The 22160-nt window shown below is 36.1% G+C and overlaps 3 protein-coding genes across 4 annotated transcripts; 1 reads left to right on the forward strand and 2 right to left on the reverse strand.

The window, feature by feature from the left end:
* Positions 1 to 345: 345 nt before the first annotated feature.
* LOC125247023 (piggyBac transposable element-derived protein 2-like) lies at positions 346 to 2766 on the reverse strand. Its single transcript, XM_048158188.1, has one exon. The coding sequence runs from the start codon at positions 2764 to 2766 to the stop codon at positions 1021 to 1023; it is 1746 nt and encodes a 581-aa protein (XP_048014145.1). The 3' UTR covers positions 346 to 1020.
* A 1889-nt stretch (positions 2767 to 4655) lies between these two features.
* Positions 4656 to 10770, forward strand: LOC125247865 (extracellular calcium-sensing receptor-like). Of its 2 annotated transcripts, none has more exons than XM_048159389.1 (6): positions 4656 to 5266; positions 5550 to 5838; positions 5965 to 6720; positions 6808 to 7035; positions 7339 to 7462; positions 7616 to 10770. In XM_048159389.1, the coding sequence occupies exons 1-6, from the start codon at positions 5049 to 5051 to the stop codon at positions 8521 to 8523; spliced, it is 2523 nt and encodes an 840-aa protein (XP_048015346.1). In that variant the 5' UTR covers positions 4656 to 5048; the 3' UTR covers positions 8524 to 10770. The 2 variants fall into 2 exon arrangements, with proteins under 2 accessions (XP_048015346.1, XP_048015347.1); XM_048159390.1 differs by having other exon boundaries at positions 7757 to 10770.
* Positions 10771 to 12374: 1604 nt separating this feature from the next.
* On the reverse strand, positions 12375 to 19811 carry LOC125248023 (ubiquitin-like-specific protease 1). Its single transcript, XM_048159577.1, has 6 exons — positions 19770 to 19811; positions 19497 to 19636; positions 19273 to 19410; positions 15429 to 15577; positions 14506 to 14623; positions 12375 to 14392 (listed from the first exon to the last, which is right to left on the reverse strand). The coding sequence occupies exons 2-6, from the start codon at positions 19551 to 19553 to the stop codon at positions 14282 to 14284; spliced, it is 573 nt and encodes a 190-aa protein (XP_048015534.1). The 5' UTR covers positions 19554 to 19636; positions 19770 to 19811; the 3' UTR covers positions 12375 to 14281.
* Between the last annotated feature and the right edge of the window lie 2349 nt (positions 19812 to 22160).

Here is a 22160-nt window from a genome sequence, read left to right on the forward strand (position 1 = left end):
TATCAGTGTCTCTACTCAGTGAAAATATAAACAATGTAACTTGCGTGGCATTTTGGATATCATTGTAGTCATTCACACTGACTATTTCCTCATCCAGATGTAGTGATGACATACTAAAAAACAAAAGCAAGAGAAAAGTAGCAGTCAGCTTATATTATGCTACTACTGAACAATTACTGTAAAAAAATACATTTCAACATACATTGTCATGTAACATGTACAAGGTAAGTAAATAAAATAAACCATCATGTTGCAAATTAACACTTTATAATAGCAATAAGTAACGTTGTTTATGCAATGTTGTATTTATTTCACCCATCTACTACACTTTGCTTCCATCTCTTCTGTGGCAGACAGGGTGGTGTTATCAAGCTCCTCTGCTCCTTCAATGAAAAAGACATCCCTGCCATCCGAAAAACAAAAACACAGTTCTCATGAACAACTCGATAACACAAGCATGACAAACAACTAACAAATATATTACAATTATGATGAGGTTGGTGGGTTATTTCAATCATTAAAAGAGTAACCAAAGAAAATAAACATATTATCTTACTTTTCAGACACACTTTGGGAGTTGACGCTTAAAACGGACAGTGGAGGAGGTTTAGACACTCTAGGCTTATAGAGTGTGGAAATGAATGTGTCTTTATCATAGCTGAAGGGAATGACAATACGATTGCAGATGAACAAACAAGCTAACATGACACATGAGCATATTAACCCTTTAAAGCCTGACACATTAAAAAAATGGCAGAAAATTATATATTTTTGGAAATTAGATGTTTATTAAGCCTTGAATCAAAATCAAAAAAAAAAAAAAATTGCTAACTCATTTTGTTTATGATATATTTTTTGTATCACATTTGATACATCAGGCTTTTTGGGAACGTTTTGCTTACAACAGTGTAGATTTTAGATACAAAAAATCTATTATGCCTTTAACAGTTTGAAAACATAGAACATTTTAGGCAGTTTTTCTCTCTTTTTTTTTTTACATAGATCTTTTTTCCAGTCCTTTTATTTCACTTTGTGGTAGTCACGAAAGCAGTTTCTGTCTTTGTTCAGGCAAAGATGCACCTCACACTTCTCACAGTACACATGTGAGAAGTGATTGTTGGTGCAATGCTTGCATCTTTGTCGGGTTTCCCATGTTGGAAAATGATCCATGGCATCCCTTCTGACATCCAGGGACACACTGCAGCTTGACCTTTTACGGGGTGCTGATGGAGCTGCTTCTGGACAGGATAGTGGTCGGCCAACCTTTTTAGCCTTTCCAGCACTTGTGAGTGAAGTACCAACCAAAGCTTGAAACCTTCGCAGAGCCATGGTTTTCATCTTGGGGTCTAGCATCTTCTGGTCTCTTCTGTAGAGGTTCCGCGCATTGATGACTGCCACTGTAACAGTGTGCCACCAGATGTACATGTACCATCTTCGGGATCTGAAGCTGAATTTGTAAAGTGCAGACAGCATATCAAGGAGATCGACGCCTCCCATGAACTTGTTATATGCTTCAACGATGGCTGGTCTGGGAACCATTATGTGAGTTTTGGATTTGCGATCCCAGCGTTTCACATTTCCCACAGGTTCAATACCCACAAATGAAGAAATCAGGTTCACTGCTTTGTTGTCAAACCATCTTACAATGATGTTGTTGTCCTGGTTCACTCTGAAGTCCACTGACCCTCTTCCATGTTTCTTCATTTCCCTTTCATCCATCATGGTGCAGTTGGCCATCCTGTTCATCCGGATTGTGCCAATGTAGTGGATTTCTCTCTCCTTTAGGTGCTGCACCAGGGGAACTGATGTAAAGTAATTGTCTGCAAAGACCTTGTGATTTTTTCCTGCTGGAAGTGTTGATGTCATTTTCAGCACAACTTCTCCTGTAACACCCACTTCTGATTTTTCTCTGTCTTGATGTTCTAAACCTTGACAAACATCAAAGTCATAAAGAAAGCCACTTTGTCCTGCACGTCCCCACATCTTAAAACCCCATTTGTGTGGTTTTGCAGGCATGTAGACACGTAGATGAGATTTTCCCTTGAATGGCACCATAATTTCATCTACTGCATGACATTCTTCAGGAGGTATGCAAAGAAACTGTTCTCGCAGGTTTTGTAACCATGGCCTAAGCTTCCACAGTTTATCTTTCTTTGCATCATCAGAAACACCGAAATTGTCCTGAAAGTGAATCAGTGTGAGCAATTTCAGAAACCGATCTCGAGACATTACATCACAAACTGCAGGAAGCTTTGTCTCCATCTCCCAATATGCTCTCACACAGGACATCTGTACTAACCCCATATGCATGTACATGCCTAGAACTTTCTCTATCTCTTTGGCAGTTGTGTTTACTGACTTGCCCTCTTTTTGTACGCTGTACAGATTTGTTTGTTCTGCCGTTTCCTGTAGCATTTCATCAGTGACAAACTGTTTGAAATACATGTATGGAGTCCAGTTACACCTGTCTTCTGTCCCTTCCTCATCAGATGCAATGAAATCGACAGATGGAGGTTGAAATTGTTTTTTTCTCCATCTGTATTCTTTCTTTTTTGCATTATCCTTCACCGACTGCTTTTTGAATGTGTCCTGTGTTGTTGGGACCTCAACTTCTATGCTGCTCTGGACTACACTTTCGACTTGATAATCTTCCTCATCACTGCTGTCTGAACTTCCATCATCATGCATGGCCTGAGGAATCCATTCCTCATCATCATCATCCTCCTCCTCCTCTAACTGCTCTAGGTCACTTGAATTGCCATCCATTATTATGTCGATTACATTTTGAAGATGCTTTTTTTTTCTCTCTTCTTCCTCTAATCTTTTTGACATCTAAAAATACACATAAAAATTTGATGATTCCAGCATATTGATTATAATTTTAGAGGAATTGTTACTGTAAAAATAACCTAAATGTATTGTAAGATGACATTGTGGTAGGCATATTGTAGATTACATTTAAAAAATGTGACACGACTATTCAGGGATAAAGAACCTTATACCTGCAGTTTCAAATTTAATATGTGCATTTTTAACACAATATATATTTTAATATGGCATTTCAGTCATTAATTGCCATTTAATTGAATCATCCCAATATTGTGTGTGTTTGCATTGTGGTAGTCATAAAGTAGATAACGTTACTACAATTTGACATTACTGTTTAGACATAAAGCACCATTAATACCTGCAGTATCAAATTTGATACACAATTTCCAACACGATTTACTTGTAATTTAACGATTAAATTATTAAGTAATTATGCATTATTTCAATTCAGAAAGTGTTAAATTAATTATATCAGGCGCAATCCAATATTATTTTTTACCTTAACAACTTGAAATTAGCCTTTATTTTCCTGCCGAAAGCGTCTGGCTTGATCCAATCGCAGCCGCCATTTTGAAAAGCTAAAAATTCACCCCTCTACTGCCTGCAGTACAGTGAAATTCCACAAGATGGCAGAATACACATATCAAAATAGATACAACAGGTTTTCAAAGAAAGTATTGCTCTCACTGATTCAATATATGTCTTAGAAACTCGTGTATCAAATATGATACGTGCGGTTTTAAAGGGTTAAAGCAAAAGCCAGCATATATTAGTTACGTGAAACAAAGCAAAAACAATGTTGCTTACCCATCAAGAAGAAACTGTCAGATCGCAGGCTTTCCTGCTCCTTGAGTTATCTGCGTTAAATATATTTAATTTGTTAAACTGTAAAATTAATTGCATGCGTTAACAAGCTAATTAAAAAAAAATAAATAAATTTAAAAAAAAAACAGAAGTGGCCCTATGGCTGGGGTGACCTCTTCTAAGATGTGAGGGTTCCCCCTGATATGGGGAGACCTGAGGTCATTTACCCTGGGTGGTGGAAGGTTGCGAGTAAGCATAGCTGCATCTGCTTGGCACATGGAAGCTTGCCTGCATCTGTACCGCCAAGTCTCATGACACAGGTCAGTAGTTGTGGTGTTTAGGATAGGGACTTCTACTGTCAGTATTTCGAAACAATGTCTCTTTTTCCATCCATCAGGGAACAAGGGTTACACTAGTAACAGGGATGATACAGCTTGACAGGGATTATTTCATTTTGTGGAGGACTTGCGTATTTCATAATACATGTTAATGAAACATGTATACACTGTATAATACATTGTTCGGCCCAAAAAAAAAAAAAAAAAAAGTTGCCGTTTGGATTTAAATAGGAAAATGCTTAAGAGTCTGTAATAATAGGATAATTATCACAGAGATTATGTTTCTAGTATGTCTGGCAACCGTTCTTTTAAACGTAATTGATGGAGTGTGTAGCTTTTCATTTGTTAAACAACCATGTGGGAAGACAAATCATGGCTATTTTCCAGGATGACAATGTCAAGATTCATCAGGCTCAAACTGTGAAAGAATGGTTAGGAGGGAGCATGAAGAATCATTTTCACACATGAAATGGAGAAATGGACCTTAAATTCATTGAAATTCTTTGAGATGTGCTGGAGTAGACTTTACAGAGTGCTTGACTCTTGCGTTGTCAATACAAGATCATGACCAAAAAAAAAAAAAAAAAAAAAAAAAAAAAAAAATTATTTTATTTTATTTTATTTTACTTTTTTCAGGGCAGTGTATTTCATTCAAGAAAGAGGCTTTGTGTGTAATACATTTTATGAATTAGAATGTAAAAAAAAATCCACAAATTGTTTATTCTGTGCATGAGAAACATATTTCAATAAAATAATTTGTTTAAAAATCAGTATGTGCTTCCTGTTATGTTGCTTTATAAAGACCTTACTGCAGGGCCTCCTTGAAAACACAGAAACACATAAACTAGTGGGAGTTCTATGCAGTAACAAATATTTACTAATGCAAATATACTTTCAAGCAACCAAGTGTGACTGTATATAGATAAAGACTAAACAAACAACATGTAAGATGTGACTCATGCCCTACTCTTTGAGGTCATTGGCTATATTCTTAATCATTCATGCATACTTATTAGGTCTATAAAAGTGCAAGTACTGTATCAAATAATTTACATTTGGCAGCTACAGCTGAGCTCAATGGTTAGAATGCTTCTCTTACTTTACATATTCCTGGTTTTCCATCAACTTCATACCAAGGCGGGGAGCACTCTTTGCCGAATGATGGGAGAACCTAAGTCCCCGCTGCTTTCCAAGAATGGAGACATAACCATTGGAGCACTTTTTGCAATACGCAGTAAAGAAACACTACCTTCATTTCAGTTCACACGAAAACCTCAGCTTCTGTCATGCTCCAGGTTTGTTACATTGGAAGCATTATATCAGATTTTTTTTTTTTTTTTTAAGATATTTAAAAGATATCTTAAATGCATTTTAACTATACATTTATTTTTAACAGCAAACTATTATAATAACTGAAATATTTTGGTCTTTCAAACATGAGTATGTAAATTTATTTGTATTTTAAAGCTGAATGCAAATAATATTGTTCACTTTTCTAACTTTTTATTTTTACAAACTTTTAATTGATACTTTTATTTATTTATTGCTATTTATCATTATTATTTAATGTTTTCACAGTGTGAATTTAAGAGATTTTAGGATGGCACAAATTATGATTTTTGCCATTGAAGAGATTAACAGAAGTGAAAGTTTGCTCCCAAATGTTTCTATTGGCTACCGGATTTACGATACCTGTGGTTCAAGACTGTCTGCTATGAGTGTAACTATGGGCCTGATGAATGGACCAGAGTTTTCAGCAGAGAATAGATGCACAGGACAGTCTCCTATACATGCTATCATTGGAGAAACAGAGTCTTCTGCCACAGTGATTCTGTCCAGAACTACAGGACCTTTTAAAATTCCAGTGGTAAGTGACACCAGACGTTTGACAAAATCACCACACTGATGACTGTTTCATGTTTTTTCTTTTTTCTTTTCTTTTCTTTTCTTTTCTTTTCTTTTCTTTTCTTTTCTTTTCTTTTCTTTTCCCCAGATAAGTCACTCAGCCTCATGTGAATGTCTCAGTAATAGGAAAGATTACCCTTCATTCTTCAGGACTATTGCTAGTGATTACCACCAAGGCAGAGCACTTGCATACATAATCAAGCAATTAGGCTGGTCTTGGGTGGGAGCTGTGAACAGTGACAATGATTATGGAAACAATGTTATGGCCATATTTCTGAATACAGCTCAGAAGGAGGGGATTTGTGTGGAGTACTCTGTGAAATTCTACCGAACAGAGGCTGAAAAACTAAAAAAAGTGGTTGACACAATTAAAAAAAGCACAGCAAAAGTGATTGTTGCATTCGTTTCACTTATTGAAATGGGCTTACTTATTGATCAGCTAAGTATTCAGAATATTACAGGCTTTCAATTGATTGGAGGGGAGGGATGGATAACTGCAAAGAGTTTGATCACTCCTAAGACTTTTCATGTGATGGGAGGGTCACTGGGGTTTGCATTTAGAAAAATCAATATTGACGAGTTTTCAGATTATGTTATAAAGGCATTCTGGGACACAGCTTTTCCATGCTCAAAGACTGAGGGTAATTCTTCTCAACATGCATTAGACTGCAGCAGATATCAAGATCTACTTACATTTAAAAACAACAATGAAGATGTGCCTGATCAAAGATATGCAAACAATGTCTACAAAGCAGTTTATGCTGTGGCTCATTCACTACACAGTCTATTGAAGTGCAAAGAACAAGAAGGCTGTGAGAAAGGTCTGCTAATAGAACCAAAACAGGTAAAAAAAAAAAAAAAAACCTTGTGTTAATACATGTTAATAGCCCATGCTTTAAAAATAATGTACGACAACTGTCTTTATCACTAGGTGGTTGAAGCTCTAAAAAAAGTAAATTTCACCGTAAAGTTTGGTGATCATGTGTGGTTTGACAGCACTGGTGGCGCAGTAGCCCATTATGAAGTCGTGAACTGGCAGCAGGACTCAAATGGATCATTCCAGTTTAAACCAGTGGGTTACTTTGATGCCTCACTGCCCCCTGACCAGAGCTTTATGCTTAACACTAAAAATATAATTTGGGCTGGAGGAGAGCTGGAGGTGAATGACTTCTGTTTGTACTACAGGATGTGTTTAAATGACAGTAAATTTAAATGTCAAAGATCTTAAAAATAAATACTTGTCTTTTATGAAAGACAAAAGATACTGGATCATATGGGTACATGCATTATAAAACCTGAACAGTGCCTCTTTTCAAAGCTCTACCCCTATGCAAAGTTTAGGGCACAACAGTATCAAAAATTAACAATGCAATATTCTGTACTCCATAATACTGACAAATTAATGTTCTTTTTTTTTTTCAGAGTCAGTATATAACTATGTATAATGTATTTTTCTATGTAGAAGCCAAGGTCTGTGTGTAGTGAGAGCTGTCCTCCAGGCACTAGGAAGGCTGTACAAAAAGGAAGACCTGTCTGCTGTTATGACTGTATTTCATGTACCGAAGGAGAAATCAGTAATGAGACAGGTAATCTTCAGTCCATCTCACAGTTTCAAAAAAAATTCATTAGTTGTTCTTTTTGTGTTCTTCTTTTGCTGTTCAGGATGCAGTATCTTGTCAAAGGAGTTCATAAATGAAAACATTTTCCTCTAACTACAGTGATCACAACTTCCTTTCCAGATTCAAATAACTGCAAGCAGTGTCCAGGGGAATACTGGTCTAATGCTGAGAAAAATAAATGTGTGTTAAAGGCTGTAGAGTTTCTGTCATTCACAGAAGTTATGGGTATAGTGCTTGTCTTTTTCTCATTGTTTGGAGTAGGATTAACTGTGATGGTGGCCATCCTATTTTACCGCAAGAAGGACACCCCCATAGTAAAAGCCAACAACTCAGAGCTGAGCTTTCTGCTGCTCTTCTCACTGACTCTGTGTTTCCTCTGTTCACTTACTTTCATTGGTCAGCCCACTGAATGGTCTTGTATGTTGCGTCACACGGCATTTGGAATAACTTTTGTCCTCTGTATCTCCTGTGTTCTGGGGAAAACAATAGTGGTGTTAATGGCCTTCAAGGCTACACTTCCAGGAAGTAATGTCATGAAATGGTTTGGGCCTGCACAACAACGACTCAGTGTTCTTGCCTTTACACTTATCCAGGTTCTTATCTGTGTGCTTTGGCTAACAATATCCCCTCCATTTCCCTACAAAAATATGAAATATTACAAAGAAAAGATCATTCTTGAGTGCAGTCTGGGTTCTACTATAAGTTTCTGGGCTATTCTGGGTTATTTTGGCCTGCTTGGTGTCTTGTGTTTTATTTTGGCTTTTCTTGCTCGCACGCTGCCTGATAACTTCAATGAAGCCAAATTCATCACATTCAGTATGCTCATATTCTGTGCTGTGTGGATCACATTTATTCCAGCCTATGTCAGTTCTCCTGGAAAATTTACTGTAGCTGTGGAGATATTTGCCATTTTAGCCTCAAGCTTTGGTTTACTATTCTGCATATTTGCACCTAAATGTTATATCATCCTGTTTAAGCCTGAACAAAATACAAAGAAAAATATGATGGGAAAACAAAAAAACATCTAAGACCTAATGACAAATAATAATAATGTCTATATTAACATTGCACATTTTTTGTGTTTTTATTATTTATTCAAAGACAAAATATTTAGCAAATTCATACATTCTAAAAGTTGTGGTTGGTGGTCAGTTTGTGTAAATGTATGTTTTTGAAGAACGTTTTCCACTTTTGATGTCATTTCAAGCAAGAAATTACAATCCAATTTCCAGAAAAGTTGGGACATTTTGGAAAATGCAATTAAATAAAGAATCTGATTTGTTAATTCTCTTTAACCTTTAGCTGACAAAAATAAAAATAAAGCTGACCAACAAGTGAAGAGTTTATTTGCAAAAACAGATAACTCAATTTTTATGAATTCTCACAAATCAGTAATATCAATCAAACTGCAGTTGGGTTGTTTTGATTAAGTAATAATAACTCAAAAAAATACAGGTAAATTAAAAAATTAAAGTTCATTGAAAGTATGTTTTATATATATATTAAAAGTTTTTTTTTTATTTTTTTTTTTAGCAAAAGCAGATAACTCCAACAGTCGTTTTTTGGACACACAAACAGATCGGCACACAAGTACACACACACACACACACACACACACACACACACACACACACGCACGCTCTCTCTCTCTCTCTCTCACACACACACACACACACACACACACAAGCAAAAGGACAACCAATTTTTCAGCATGTAAGTCGTGTATGGTGTACAAGGACTACAGGAGTCGAAATTATAAATCCTCGATCACTTTTAGTCAGCTTTGACAAAACTTTCCTCAGCTAGCGCGTCTTTTTGAAGTGACTAGAAGCCTTGTCACCTGACCTGAATACTGTGCGCTGATTCGCTAAAACGGACTTATCGGTTTCTGTACACAAACAACAAGGGCGCTTGTCGGCTTCTGCTGTAAAATGTGAACTTGCGATGCCTGACAGTGGACAAAACCGGCTTTTCTGACAACATGGATTTAGGGTACAGAATGTGCTATATGGAGAATAATAAACAGCACTTAGTTCATTTTTTTTTTTTTTTTAAATGGCGTTTATCGGTTTTTGCAAATGAACTCTTCAAGTGTAAATATAAACAAATTTTGATGGTGCAACACACACCAAAAATGGTGGGACATCTCGTTTCCTTTTATTAATTTTTGCAAGTGGAATTTTTGTCCAATCTCAACAGATACAAGTTAGCTGCTCAATGGTCTGTGGTAGTTATTGCTGATTATCTTTTTCATGATGGGCCACACATTCTCAAAAGGAGACAGATCCAGTGTAAAGTATCTAGAAACCACTCAGTTTTAGCATGTGCAGAATGAGGCCTGGATGTCTTGCTTCCCAAGATAGATGTCATCTTGATGGAAGCACTAAGGTGTGAGAGGCTGTGCTGTATTTTGAAATAATTAAGTCACGGGTAAAGGGCATTATTGTTAGGCATGATGCAGGGGTATGCCTGCAACCCCTTTAGCTGTGACTTATTCACCATAGAGCAATAGCCAATAACACCTTATTGCTTTTATAAAACAGTTACCACACAATACAAATATTAAAGTCAAAAATATGCATCAATGCCCCTTTCATGAAGTAAAATCACTAAATGCAATCCTTCCACTGGAAAAATAATCTCTGATCATAAACAGCAACAGTATGCTCCAAGGTGTGATAGGCAATCTCATGGAAAGACAACAACAACAACAAAACAGACTAGGAACTGTTCTCATACGCTGTGTCATTTATTTATTTTTTACACAATATATGATATTTCCTCACACAAACATCTACTTATCTCTCAGCATGAGAAAACAGTCAAGTAGTTTAAACTAGACCTGTTCGTGGCACAGTGCAAGTCTGTCTAAAGTATAACTCAATGAGTATAGAGTAGTGAGCAGATGTGAGAGGCGTGGCCTCAATATTAACGGTGAATGACACATACATTGCATAATGCCCACAGAGGTCACTGCTTCATTAAAATAATTATCAAACTGGTAATTATGTCATGCTGCCTAATAGATAAAATTATACATTTTGACAGTTTGACCTGTTAATCCAATAAGAACAAAGATATGTTTATGTTGCTAAGGGTGGTTGCTAAGGATGTTGTGCAGTGATACACAGAACTGTTGGGTGAAGTGGTCATAGTCGTGCTTTATCGTGAATAAAACCAAATACTATAGAATAACACAAGACGTGTCACTCGTATTGTTTTGAATGGGAGAAAGTGTAACACGCAATATGGCGGAATAAGTCCCGCCTTCTAAATAAGAGCCAATCGCCGACTGGTAAAGTCTTCGCGTCACTTCAGCGGCCGTTAGAATCACCGGTTTCTATAGAAACAGTCAGACGTGCGCCTCCGAAGAGACACGCATTTAGGTCTGCGCATTCGATTAGCTTGATCCAGCCTGAAAAATACAGTTATTTTGTCATGATTCGAGCATTTAGAAACTAAATTTATGAGCCGGTTGTTGTTAGATTTCATTGTTGATTTCAAATATGAAATTTAATCGTAAGGTTGGCGAACAGTTTTGGAGAATTTGATGTTTCCCCATTCAAAGAGATTGCATGATGCCCAGGATGCCCGAGAGGCGTTTCAAAGGGCTCAGACTAAATACTTGGGGTTTCGAGTCTGACGACAGCACGAGGGCGTGGCTTGTTCGCAAGGTCAAGGAACATGCGCCGTTTACATGCTCCCGGAAGACCGCAAACTTCAATAGTAATCGCGCAGAAGCCCTCGTTGTTTGTTTAATTTTTACTCAGTTGAAACAAGAATGATATTACTGTGTTAAACGTTGAAAGAAAAGCTAATTTGGCATTTGGGAATAATGTTTTATAATACTGTAAAATCACGTGACACTGTTGCTTGGTGTCAAGGGCACGTACACTAACAGTGAAAAGTTTGGAAAAATCACTATTTTTTAATGTTTTTGAACGAAGTCTCTTATGCTAATTAAGGCTGCATTTATTTCATAATAAATACAGAATAAACAATAATATTGTGAAATATTTTTACAATTTAAAATTGTGGTTTTCTATTTTAATATACTTTAAAATATAATTCATATCAGTATATCATTCTAATATGCTGATTTATTATCAATGTTGGAAACAGTTGTGTTGCTTAATATTTTTTTGGAACCTGTGATACATTTTTCAGGATTCATTGATGAATAAAAGGTTAAAAAGAACAGCAGTTATTCATAATATAAATATTTTCTAACAATATAAATCTTTACTATCACTTTTTATCAATTTAACACATCCGTGCTGAATAAAAGTATTAATTTATTAAAAAAAAAAAAAAGAAAAAATATTTTTTTAAACTTTATTCATCAAAGAATCCTGAAAATGTCTCACAGGTTATAAAATAATATTAAGCAGCACAACTGTTAAATCATCATATCAGAATGATTTCTGAAAGATCATGTGTCACTGAAGACTGCAGTAATGATGCTGAAAAATCATCTTTACCATCACAGGAATAAATTATATTTTAAAGTATAGTAAAATAGAAAACCATAATTTTAAATTGTAATAATATTTCACAATGTTATTGGTTTTTCTGTATTTATTATGAAATAAATGCAGCCTTAATGAGCATAAGAGACAAAGTCAAAGTAGTTTCCAAAGACACACACACACACACACACACACACACACACACACATATATATATATATATATATATATACATATATACATACATACACACATATATATATATATATATATATATATATATATATATATATATATATATATATATATATATAGAAAGAGAGAGAGAGAGAGAGAGAGAGAGAGACTTGCTTAAAGACATAGTTTACCCAAAAAATGAAAATTTAAACACCTTTAAACCTGTGACTTTATTTCTTCTGTTGAACAAGAATGCTGGTAACCCATTTTCTCGTGTTCAACAAAAGAAACTCTTACACAGGTTTAGAACAACTTGAGGGTGATTAAATGACAATTTTATATTTGGGTGAACTATCCCTTTAACACAGCTTACATTTTTTATAGTGTAATTTGAGATCAATTGTATTTCACTGGTGTGATGTCTTCAAATGACAGTGTAATAAATCTTAACTATATTACCATTTTATTTCTAAAAAGGACTGTTTATTCAAAAGTAAAAGTTTATATAAAGCAGTTAAATGTGTCAATTACATCTATTAGCTTAGGAGGCATTTATAGATGTTTAAATAAAATGTTAAACATGCACTCTTCACTGGTCTCTCACACAAATTCATAGTACAAAATAATACATGGTGTTCAGTAACATATCTAAAGGTAATCAAGTTTACACAATTTGCATGTTAATACAAACACAAGAGCATTTTGTGTGGTTAAATTGTTATTTGGAATGCAATTCATTTATATGCACCCAGAGAACAAACTCAATGAAACTTAAGTAACCCTCTGTTATTCCTGGAACACAAAACTAACTGTTACGACCCCGATGGTGATGAATCAAAGGATAAAGGGTTGTAACATTAAACTTGGGAGGAGACACATACACAAATATGTCATAACCAGGTGATGTGTACAAGGAAAGGACACAAGTCTGAATAAGCAAATGATTTATTTACAATATGCAAGGGTATGAAAATAGCATGAGAAGGGAAAAAATATGTTTAAAATGAAGAAATAGAAATAAGAATATATACCATTTACACATATGCAAAAAAGTTATAACACATTACAAATGAGTAACAAATTGGAAGGTCCCTAGAAAACACAGATAGAGGCTATAACACAACAGAAGGCCTTGCGAGTTGCGTCTTGACTCCAATTTTATGCCACGGTACAGCAAACACATTGGAGACTGGGTCAATGACGAAACAGGAAACACAGGGTCAGGTGCAGTGACACTATGAAAGTGAAAGTAAAAAGTAGGAAAAGCACTCAAGGGCAGAAAAGAACAAATATTAAAGGGTTAGTTCACCCAAAAATGAAATTTCTCTCATTAATTATAAAGACAGTTGTAATGACAGTGCAGCGCTTTCAGGTTCTACATCAGTTCTTCACATTAGCAACACAACGCATGTGTGATAATGAGGCAGACCAATAATGAGCCGGCGTTCTGGCGTAGAACCCGGAAACACTGCTCTGTCTCTACAACATATACAGAGTAGGAGACTGACAGGTAAGAGAAGAAATTAAATAAAGTCATTATTTTTGTTTCATATCATTAAGGTTGAACCACTGTAGTCATGTTGACTATTTTAGTTTTTATGTCTATTATGTTTTTACTTCTTCTCTGGACCTCAGGGATGCAAACAGGTAAGGGGAAAAAAGTTAGAAAATTAGGGCAGGGGCATGCTCCAAACAGATTTTCAAAACTGTAATTTTACTCGCGCACACAAAAAAATTGTTGCAACATTTCACCAAAATCAAGATTGAATAGGCTACATTTAGTCAAAACCTCATGTTATAAAAAGATGAAGTGCTATGGCTATTTAAGACAATATTGGCTGATTAGAGCTAAACTGTTTGCCCTCTCTCTCCTTTCACTGTTGCCACATCTCAGACCTCAAAAGTTTCCACATCTCAGACCCCCCACCCACAAAAACACATTAGATCTATGCAAATCCCATAAGTGACCTATTTTGATCTCAAAAAGGTGAGTTGTCACTGAAAGGTGAGGAGTTTGCAACAATGAATGTGGTAATTATGTAGCTTTCTCTTGGGAATAGGAAACCTCTCAGATTTGATCAAAAATATCATAAATAGAGTAATTAATGACAGAATTTTCATTTTTGGGTGAACTAACCCTTTAACATAATGCATTTTGTTTGAGCTTGTGGTACACAAACTTCCTCATTTCCACTGCATGGCGTTGTGTCAGCTGGCTTGGACTGATGCCTCTCGTCAGGGCAAGAGCATTCTGGACAGATAAATGAAAAATATTTAATGTCATATTAAAGTCCATTTATGTATTCAAAAGAAAATGTTGCACAAAGAAACAAGTTGTGGCTATGAAGCTTTGTGATGCCTTACCAGTAGAACAAAAGCCCCACAACTGCTGGAATCGTTTTGTGGTGCAGAGCAGAGACCACCATATTCCCAGAATCCTCCCAATTCATTAGTATGACTGTACCTCACAGCCATATACCTTCTGAGAAAATAAGTGGAATGCATTCAATTATTTACAAGGTTAAATTGAGTATTTCTAATGTTTCCATAATTTGGCCTAGTTCAACTTTAGATTACATCTAAGGGTGCTTTCACACTGGCAGTTCAATTCTAAACAGAGCACTGGTCGCATGAAAAATTGATAATGTGAAATCTGTCATAAGACCCTGGAGCACACTAGGGTACTGAACCTGACACTACCTGTACGAGGTGGTCTGAGCTCAGAGAGTTCTGTAGCACTGGAACTAATCACTGTAGGACTAATCCATTGAATTGGCTCTTTCACTCTCTCTCCTCTCCACCTACAGCTGGTGTGTGGTGAGCGCACTGGCGCCGTTGTACTGTGGCTGCCGTCGCATCATCCAAGTGGATGCTGCACACTGGTGGTGGATGAGGAGAGACCCCTGATATGATTGTAAAGCGCTTTGGGTGTACAGTAGTACATATGAAAGTGCTATATAAATGCCTCATTCATTCATTCATTCATTCATTCATAATCTATGGTATGATTCATGTGAATATGAAAGCAACTCAGGTTCGCATTTGTACAGGAAGTAAAGTAACTTGGGCATGTGTTTTTTAGCCGATGACGACACACACAGACCTCAACAAACGTGCCCAATGTGAAAGCCCTTAAAAGATCAATATGATGGCCGATAAACAAGCAGAACTTAATTCTGTTGGAGTGAAGAGTAAAAATATGTACAATATGACACTACAACATACTATGATTAAAAGAAAAACATGTACAGTAACATTACTCAATTTGTAAAAATTCTACATCTTACCTCCACATATCAACATACATGACATGGTTTCCTAACTTTGAGTCCAGTATTGATACTTCCATATTCGGAACATCAGCTACCAGAAGAATCCAGTGATTGTTGCTCACATGGATTGGAAGGAAAATCCACTTCATTTGGGAGAATGCCACCTTAAAATAAAAGACATCAAGAAAAAAAAGTGACATACTGTTGAGATAACATTCACTTTCTTTCTATGCCACCCACTACAATGTGAATATGCAATTAAACTTTCATGCTAGGAGACTAAATGTCTCTCCTCAGCCATTGGTTAATAATTACATTTCACTGGACAGTGTTTTAATTAGAGTTTCACTTGCTTTGTCTTGAACACTGAGTGCTTGAAAGTTTCGCTCTGCACTATTTCAATTAATCTCAATGGATGCATAGAGTATTTAAAGTACCATAAACTCTGTGAATGCGCACGATTCGCTGACGCTTAGTGTTTCTCACACACACAAGTGAGACAGAGTCTGTCATACCATGTAGAATTGACATGCTACATGTAAATTATATTCTCCGTTTTATTTTCCTGTCAAAAAACATACTTCATTTGGAATTAATTAGCCTATGAGAACAAGCAGAAGCCACTGCTGGTTTCTCTTGTAGTGTGCACAAAAAAACAAAATTAATGAATTTATTCAATTTCTTCTCTTCCATTTCAGTCTCCTCAGTATTGGCCCACGCTGTACACATGAGCAACATGACACATGCATGTAATGCTGACGCATGCGTGATGCTGATGCAGGAGCTGGTCAATAATGAGTTGCCATTCTAAAGTAGAACACGGAAGCCCTAAAATGTGTTCACAATGTAAACAGTGTATGAGAATGACAAGGAAGAGAAGAAATTGTTGAATTAAGTCATTATTTTTGTTTTTGCACACAAAGTATTATTTTTGCTTCATAACATTAAAGGGTTAGTTCACCCAAAAATGAAAATAATGTCATTAATTACTCACCCTCATGTCGTTCCACACCCGTAAGACCTTCTTTAATCTTCAGAACACAAATTAAGTTACTTTTGTTGAAATACGATGGCTCAGTGAGGCCTGCATAGCCAGAAATGGTACTTTCTCTCTCAAGATCCTAAAGGTACTCAAAACATTTAAATCAGTTCATGCGACTTCAGTGGTTCAATATTAATATAAAGCGACAAAAATATTTTTGTGTGTGTGCCACTGCAGTCACGTCGACTGTTTTAATAATGACTTTAGTACCTTTCTGGACCTTGAAAGAGGTCATTTAATTGCCGTCTATAGATGAGTCATACACCTCTCAGATTTCATTAAAATATCTTAATTTGTGTTCCAAAGATGAACAAAGGTCTTATGGATGTGGAACAACATGAGGGTGAGTTATTAATGACAGAATTTTCATGTTTAGGTGAACCCTTTAAGTTCTATTTAAATGACAAATATGCATTCATTCATTTTTATTCATAATGGTTAACACAATTTAGTTTTACTTAAAGGAACACTCTACTTTTTTTGAAAATAGGCTCATTTTCCAACTCCCCTAGAGTTAAACAGTTGAGCTTTACCGTTTTCGAATCCATTCAGCCGATCTCCGGGTCTGGCAGTACCACTTTTAGCATAGCTTAGCATAGATGTGGCTAGGAACTATATTCTCATTCTGGCGTAATAATCAAGGAACTGTGTTGCCGTACCATGGGTGCAGCAGGTGCAATGATATTACACAGTGTCTCACAAATGTCTCTATGGTTGCAAGGCACGCTCCCTGTGAATGCAGGGGGTCACAACCATATCATTGTGCCTGCTGCACTCATGGTATGGCAGCAAAGTTCCTTGATTATTACGCCAGAATGAGAATATAGTTTCTAGCCATATCAGCCAAGAAAATTACAACTTTTCATTTTCCATCAGTCTTAGTATACAATGTAACTACAAGAAAGAGTCAAGTTTTAAATAGGAAAAATATCAAAACTCTTTGGTCATTTTTAAACGAGATGCTAACGGTCTAACCAGATTCAATGAACTATGCTAAGCTATGCTAAAAGTGGTACCGAAAACGGTAAAACTCAACTGTTTAACTCTAGGGGAGTTGGAAAATGAGTCTATTTTAAAAAAAAAGTAGAATGTTCCTTTAAGTTTTGTAATAAGAAAAAATGAAATGTCTAATATATAATGAATGATTCCACCAAAACCGCTCGTCTGCGTAAAATGGCACATCTTTTTACATTAAAGGGAGGGTTCACCCAAAAATGAAAATTCTGTCATCATATACTCATAGCTTAGCATAGCTTACTCACCCTCATGTTGTTCCAAACACATAAATTTCTTTCTTCTGTTGAGCACAAAGGAAGATATTTTGATTAAAGTTTGTAACCAGGCAACTTTGCGGCACCATTGACTTCCATAGCAGGAAAAAAAAAACTACTATGGAAGTCAATGGTGCCCCAAAACTGTTCAGTTTAACACATTCCTTAAAATATCTTCCTTTGTGTTCAAAAGAACAAAGAAATTTATACAGGTTTCATACAACAACAGGCTGAATTAATGATGACAATTTTCATTTTTGGGTGAACTATCCCTTTAATGTAAAAAGATGTGCCATTTTACGAAGACGAGCTGTTTTGGTGGAATCATTCATTCATATAATCATACAATATACCTTCATATAATATACCTTCATCATTCATTCATATAATATACCTCAATAATCATATACCTCAAAATCGTTGTGCTCCTCAAACCATTGCTGATCCATTTTTGCTTTGTGTCAGGAGCATTATCCTGCTGAAAGAGGCCACAGCCTCCAGGGAATACCATTTCCTTAAAAGGGTGTACATGGTCTCAACAATGCTTAGGTAGGTGGTACGTGTCAAAGTAACATCCACATGGATGGCAGGACCCAAGGTTTCCCAGCAGAACATTGCCCAAAGCATCACACTGCCTCCACCGACTTCTTCCCATAGTGCATTCTGGTGCCATGAGTTCCCCAGGTAAGTGACGCACACTCACCCGGCCATCCATGTGATGTAAAAGAAAACATTCTTCCATTGCTCCATGGTCCAGTTCTGATGCTCACGTGTCCACTGTTGGCTCTTTCCGGTGGTAGGACAGGGGTCAGCATGCAGCTATGCAGCCCCATACTCAAACTGATGCACTGTGTATTCTGACACCTTTCTATCAGAACCAGCATTAACTTCTTGAGCAATTTGAACTACAGTAGCTCGTCTGTTGGATCAGACCACACGGGCCAGTCCTTCACTCCGCACGTGCATCAACGAGCCTTTGTGACGAGGATATTTTGGATATTTTTCTTACACATATTTCTTAGTTTCTGAAGGCCTTTATTAACCCCCCAGATCTGTGTGGAGTACATTTATGGTGGATGGATGCACTTTCTTGAGCCTCAAAGTCAAACTTGTTAATCCCATTCACTGCCATTATAAAGCTTGGATGCGTCAGGATATTTATTAATACAACTCCGACTGTGTTCATCAGAAAGAAGAAAGTCATATACACCTAGGATGGTTTGAGGGTAAGTAAAGCTTGAGATAATTTTTTATTTTAAAGTGTTCAAACCTATATGAGATTTTTCTTCTGTTGAGCTAAACGGAGGATAATTTGAAGAATGTTTGTAACTGCTGATGGTAGCCATTGACATCCATAGTGGGGGATACTATAGAAGTCAATGGCTACCGTCAGCAGTTACAAACATTCTTCAAAATATCTTCTTTTGTGTTCATCAGAAGAAAGAAACTCATACAGGTTGAGTACTGACAATTTTGTTTTGAGTGAATTATCCCTTTAAACACAGTAACATATAAATATTGTAGGAGTTACATTAGTCATAATCACCTTTTTAAACATCCAGTCATCAAATTGGTCACGTTCCCAAAGCAGAGGCATGTATGTAGAAATATTGAAACAGAAGTTTCCAGTGTTGGCCTCTGTGTTGTTTTCGAGTGTCAACGTGTCCAAGTATGCATTTATCACCTGTGACAAACAGTAAAGAAATTTAGTTTTGAAGACTTTATCAACCCTATTCTTCCCTTTTAACCTATCATAATACCTAATTCTACCTTATCATTTAACCAGTGAGGATGTTTCAGAGATTTAAAATCCCTGCTCTCTAACATCTGTCCACAGACAGACAACCTAACTCCACTTTCTACCTCAGCAATGTCATACTTGATCAGCTCTGCCAGAAGTGTCTCAGCCTCTGTCAAATAATACCATATTTTAAATTTCACATTGCAATAACACCTTAAATTATTGCCATTACTGTAGTTGCAGTATAATCAATGTATAACTTGAACATACTAATCAATGTATAACTTGAACATACCACTCACCTGGCAAACCTATTGTAGTGCAGTCTGTAAGCAAGTTCTCTTTCGAAGAATCCAGACTGGTTCCCTGTGTCACCTACAACATAAAAAATTTGCATTGAATGGTGACTTAACATGGATGCAGAAAGCATTCCTTCCCTTAGTCACCTTACCACTGATTCTTTTCTCAATTCTCCTTTTTTTGGCTTTCACCTTTCCTTTTCTTTTCTGTGGTGGAAGTACACGAAGTTTCAGTTTTATGTCATCTTGGTTACTTAGAAGTGGTAGTAAGTCTTCTTTTGGGACAGAGCATTTCATCTTTCCTGCAAGTTCATGAATGACTGCAGTTGCATTACGTAATAACTCATGATCCATACATATGTATGATAGATCCTGGAGAATTTTTAATTTCTCTCTAAGGGCACACTGTGCAGTGGAAACTTCATTTGCCTCCATGTCTGTCTTCAAGCACTGAATGTCACAACAGTCTATGGCAACAGGATGTACAGTATTTTCCTTACATGTCGACGCGCTGCCCACAAAGCTATTGGTGCAGACAGTAGTGTCCTTGTCAATCACTTCCTTCACCTCCAAATGTTTTTGACTTGACACAACATCCGAGTCAAGAGTGACATAAGGACTGCTGATGTAATCTGGGCACAATGAGTACCATGAGTTGTCAGTGTGTTTGAAAACAGCAAAAAAATGCTTGCAGGGTAAAAAAGTGGAATTAAAAGATCTGCATTCACATGACGGAAAACAGGTCTTTGTCTCCGAGATCCACTGTGTACCATTCACATGAGTGCTCACTCTGGACTTTATAAAGCCCCTTTCTCTGCTCTTGAACCTGTTGGGAGGTACAGTAACAAGCTGCCTCTAGGTTTTTCAGGCAATGTTGCACAAAAGATCTTGGACGGTCCCAGAGGAACTCAGGAACATCACCACTGTATACTCTGTGTTGACTGCTGTACATGTAATTAAGTTTAGCATATGAGAGGAGCTGCTCTGGGATGAATTCAGTAACAATCATTTCAACCAAAGATGATACTGTTTTAGTACCCAAAATCTTCAGGTAAAAGCTCTTCAAGGAGTTGTTCATTGCTTCAATGCCATTGTTTGTGGTTACAGATACATTAAATCCATGAGGGGAGAATCCTCTGCACCACCTCTGGGGAAAAAAATAAAATAAAATAATAATCTTTTAAATCTAGTTACAAGTAACAAGCAAAAAAAAGCCTTTCTGATCTCCCTTTACACTACATCAAAAAATACCTTTACTGTCAATTGTACATAAAAGCACTACAATTAATTATAATTCCCACTGTGACACAATGCACAGACATCAAAAAAAAATATTCTCAAGGTGACACTGTTGTAACCCCTACCTCTTTAATATTGAGCCACCTTTTCTCAACATAGTTTCGAACAGCTGTGTTACTCTTATACAAGACACTGTCCCTGAGCTTACTTATCGCTGCCTCACATGTTTCTATATCATGTGCAGATGCTACACTATGAAGGAGGCCAAGAAGTTCACTGCGATCCTGATCAGAGAGTTGGTTCTTGCCTGCAACAGGTACATTAAAATGTTACAACTATTACTGTTTATTACACACATAATTTGTAGCGTTGTCCAGTTAAATAAATTAACGTGAATGTTTCCACATGATATCAGTACTTTTCTATTACACACATTTCTTTGTAGGAAAAGTTCTTCATCGTATAACAGCTAAAATTATATGAAAAAAAAAACCAAATGACAAATATATTTGTTCATTTAAAAAAAGTATTATATATATACAGTACAGTCCAAAAGTTTGGAACCACTAAGATTTTTAATGTTTTTAAAAGAAGTTTCGTCTGTTCACCAAGGCTACATTTATTTAATTAAAAATACAGTAAAAACAGTAATATTGTGAAATATTATTACAATTTAAAATAACTGTTTTCTATTTGAATATATTTCACAAAGTAATTTATTCCTGTGATGGCAAAGCTGAATTTTCAGCATCATTACTCCAGTCTTCAGTGTCACATGATCCTTCAGAAATCATTCTAATATGCTGATCTGCTGCTCAAGAAACATTTAATGTGTACAATTGTACAAAATATTTGTGTACAATATTTTTTTTCAGGATTATTTGATGAATAGAAAGTTCAAAAGAACAGTGTTTATCTGAAATCTAATCTTTTGTAACATTATAAATGTCTTTACTGCCACTTTTGATTGATTTAATGCATCCTTGCTGAATAAAAGTATTCATTTCTTTAATTTCTTTTCAAAAAAATAAAAATAAAAATTCTTACTGACCCCAAACTTTTGAACGGTAGTGTATAATGCTACAGAAGCTTTGTATTTCAGATAAATGCTGTTCTTTTGAACTTTCTATTCATCAAGGAATCCTGAAAAAAAAA

The sequence above is a fragment of the Megalobrama amblycephala genome, linkage group LG15, assembly GCF_018812025.1.
Source record: "Megalobrama amblycephala isolate DHTTF-2021 linkage group LG15, ASM1881202v1, whole genome shotgun sequence".
NCBI classification, from domain to species: domain Eukaryota; kingdom Metazoa; phylum Chordata; class Actinopteri; order Cypriniformes; family Xenocyprididae; genus Megalobrama; species Megalobrama amblycephala.

What these genes read in the sequence shown, in the direction of transcription:
- LOC125247023 (XM_048158188.1), bottom strand. Translation starts at nt 2,766, where the DNA reads ATGGATGGCAATTCAAGTGACCTAGAGCAGTTAGAGGAGGAGGAGGAT.
- LOC125247865 (XM_048159389.1), top strand. Translation starts at nt 5,049, where the DNA reads ATGGTTAGAATGCTTCTCTTACTTTACATATTCCTGGTTTTCCATCAA. An exon ending in GACCTTTTAAAATTCCAGTG is followed by an intron (nt 5,839 to 5,964) that starts GTAAGTGACACC and finishes TCTTTTCCCCAG; the next exon opens with ATAAGTCACTCAGCCTCATG. An exon ending in GGGCTGGAGGAGAGCTGGAG is followed by an intron (nt 7,036 to 7,338) that starts GTGAATGACTTC and finishes TTTTCTATGTAG; the next exon opens with AAGCCAAGGTCTGTGTGTAG.
- LOC125248023 (XM_048159577.1), bottom strand. Translation starts at nt 19,553, where the DNA reads ATGTTAGAGAGCAGGGATTTTAAATCTCTGAAACATCCTCACTGGTTA. An exon ending in CTCACTGGTTAAATGATAAG is followed by an intron (nt 19,411 to 19,496) that starts GTAGAATTAGGT and finishes TGTTTGTCACAG; the next exon opens with GTGATAAATGCATACTTGGA. An exon ending in ATGTATGTTGATATGTGGAG is followed by an intron (nt 14,624 to 15,428) that starts GTAAGATGTAGA and finishes TTATTTTCTCAG; the next exon opens with AAGGTATATGGCTGTGAGGT.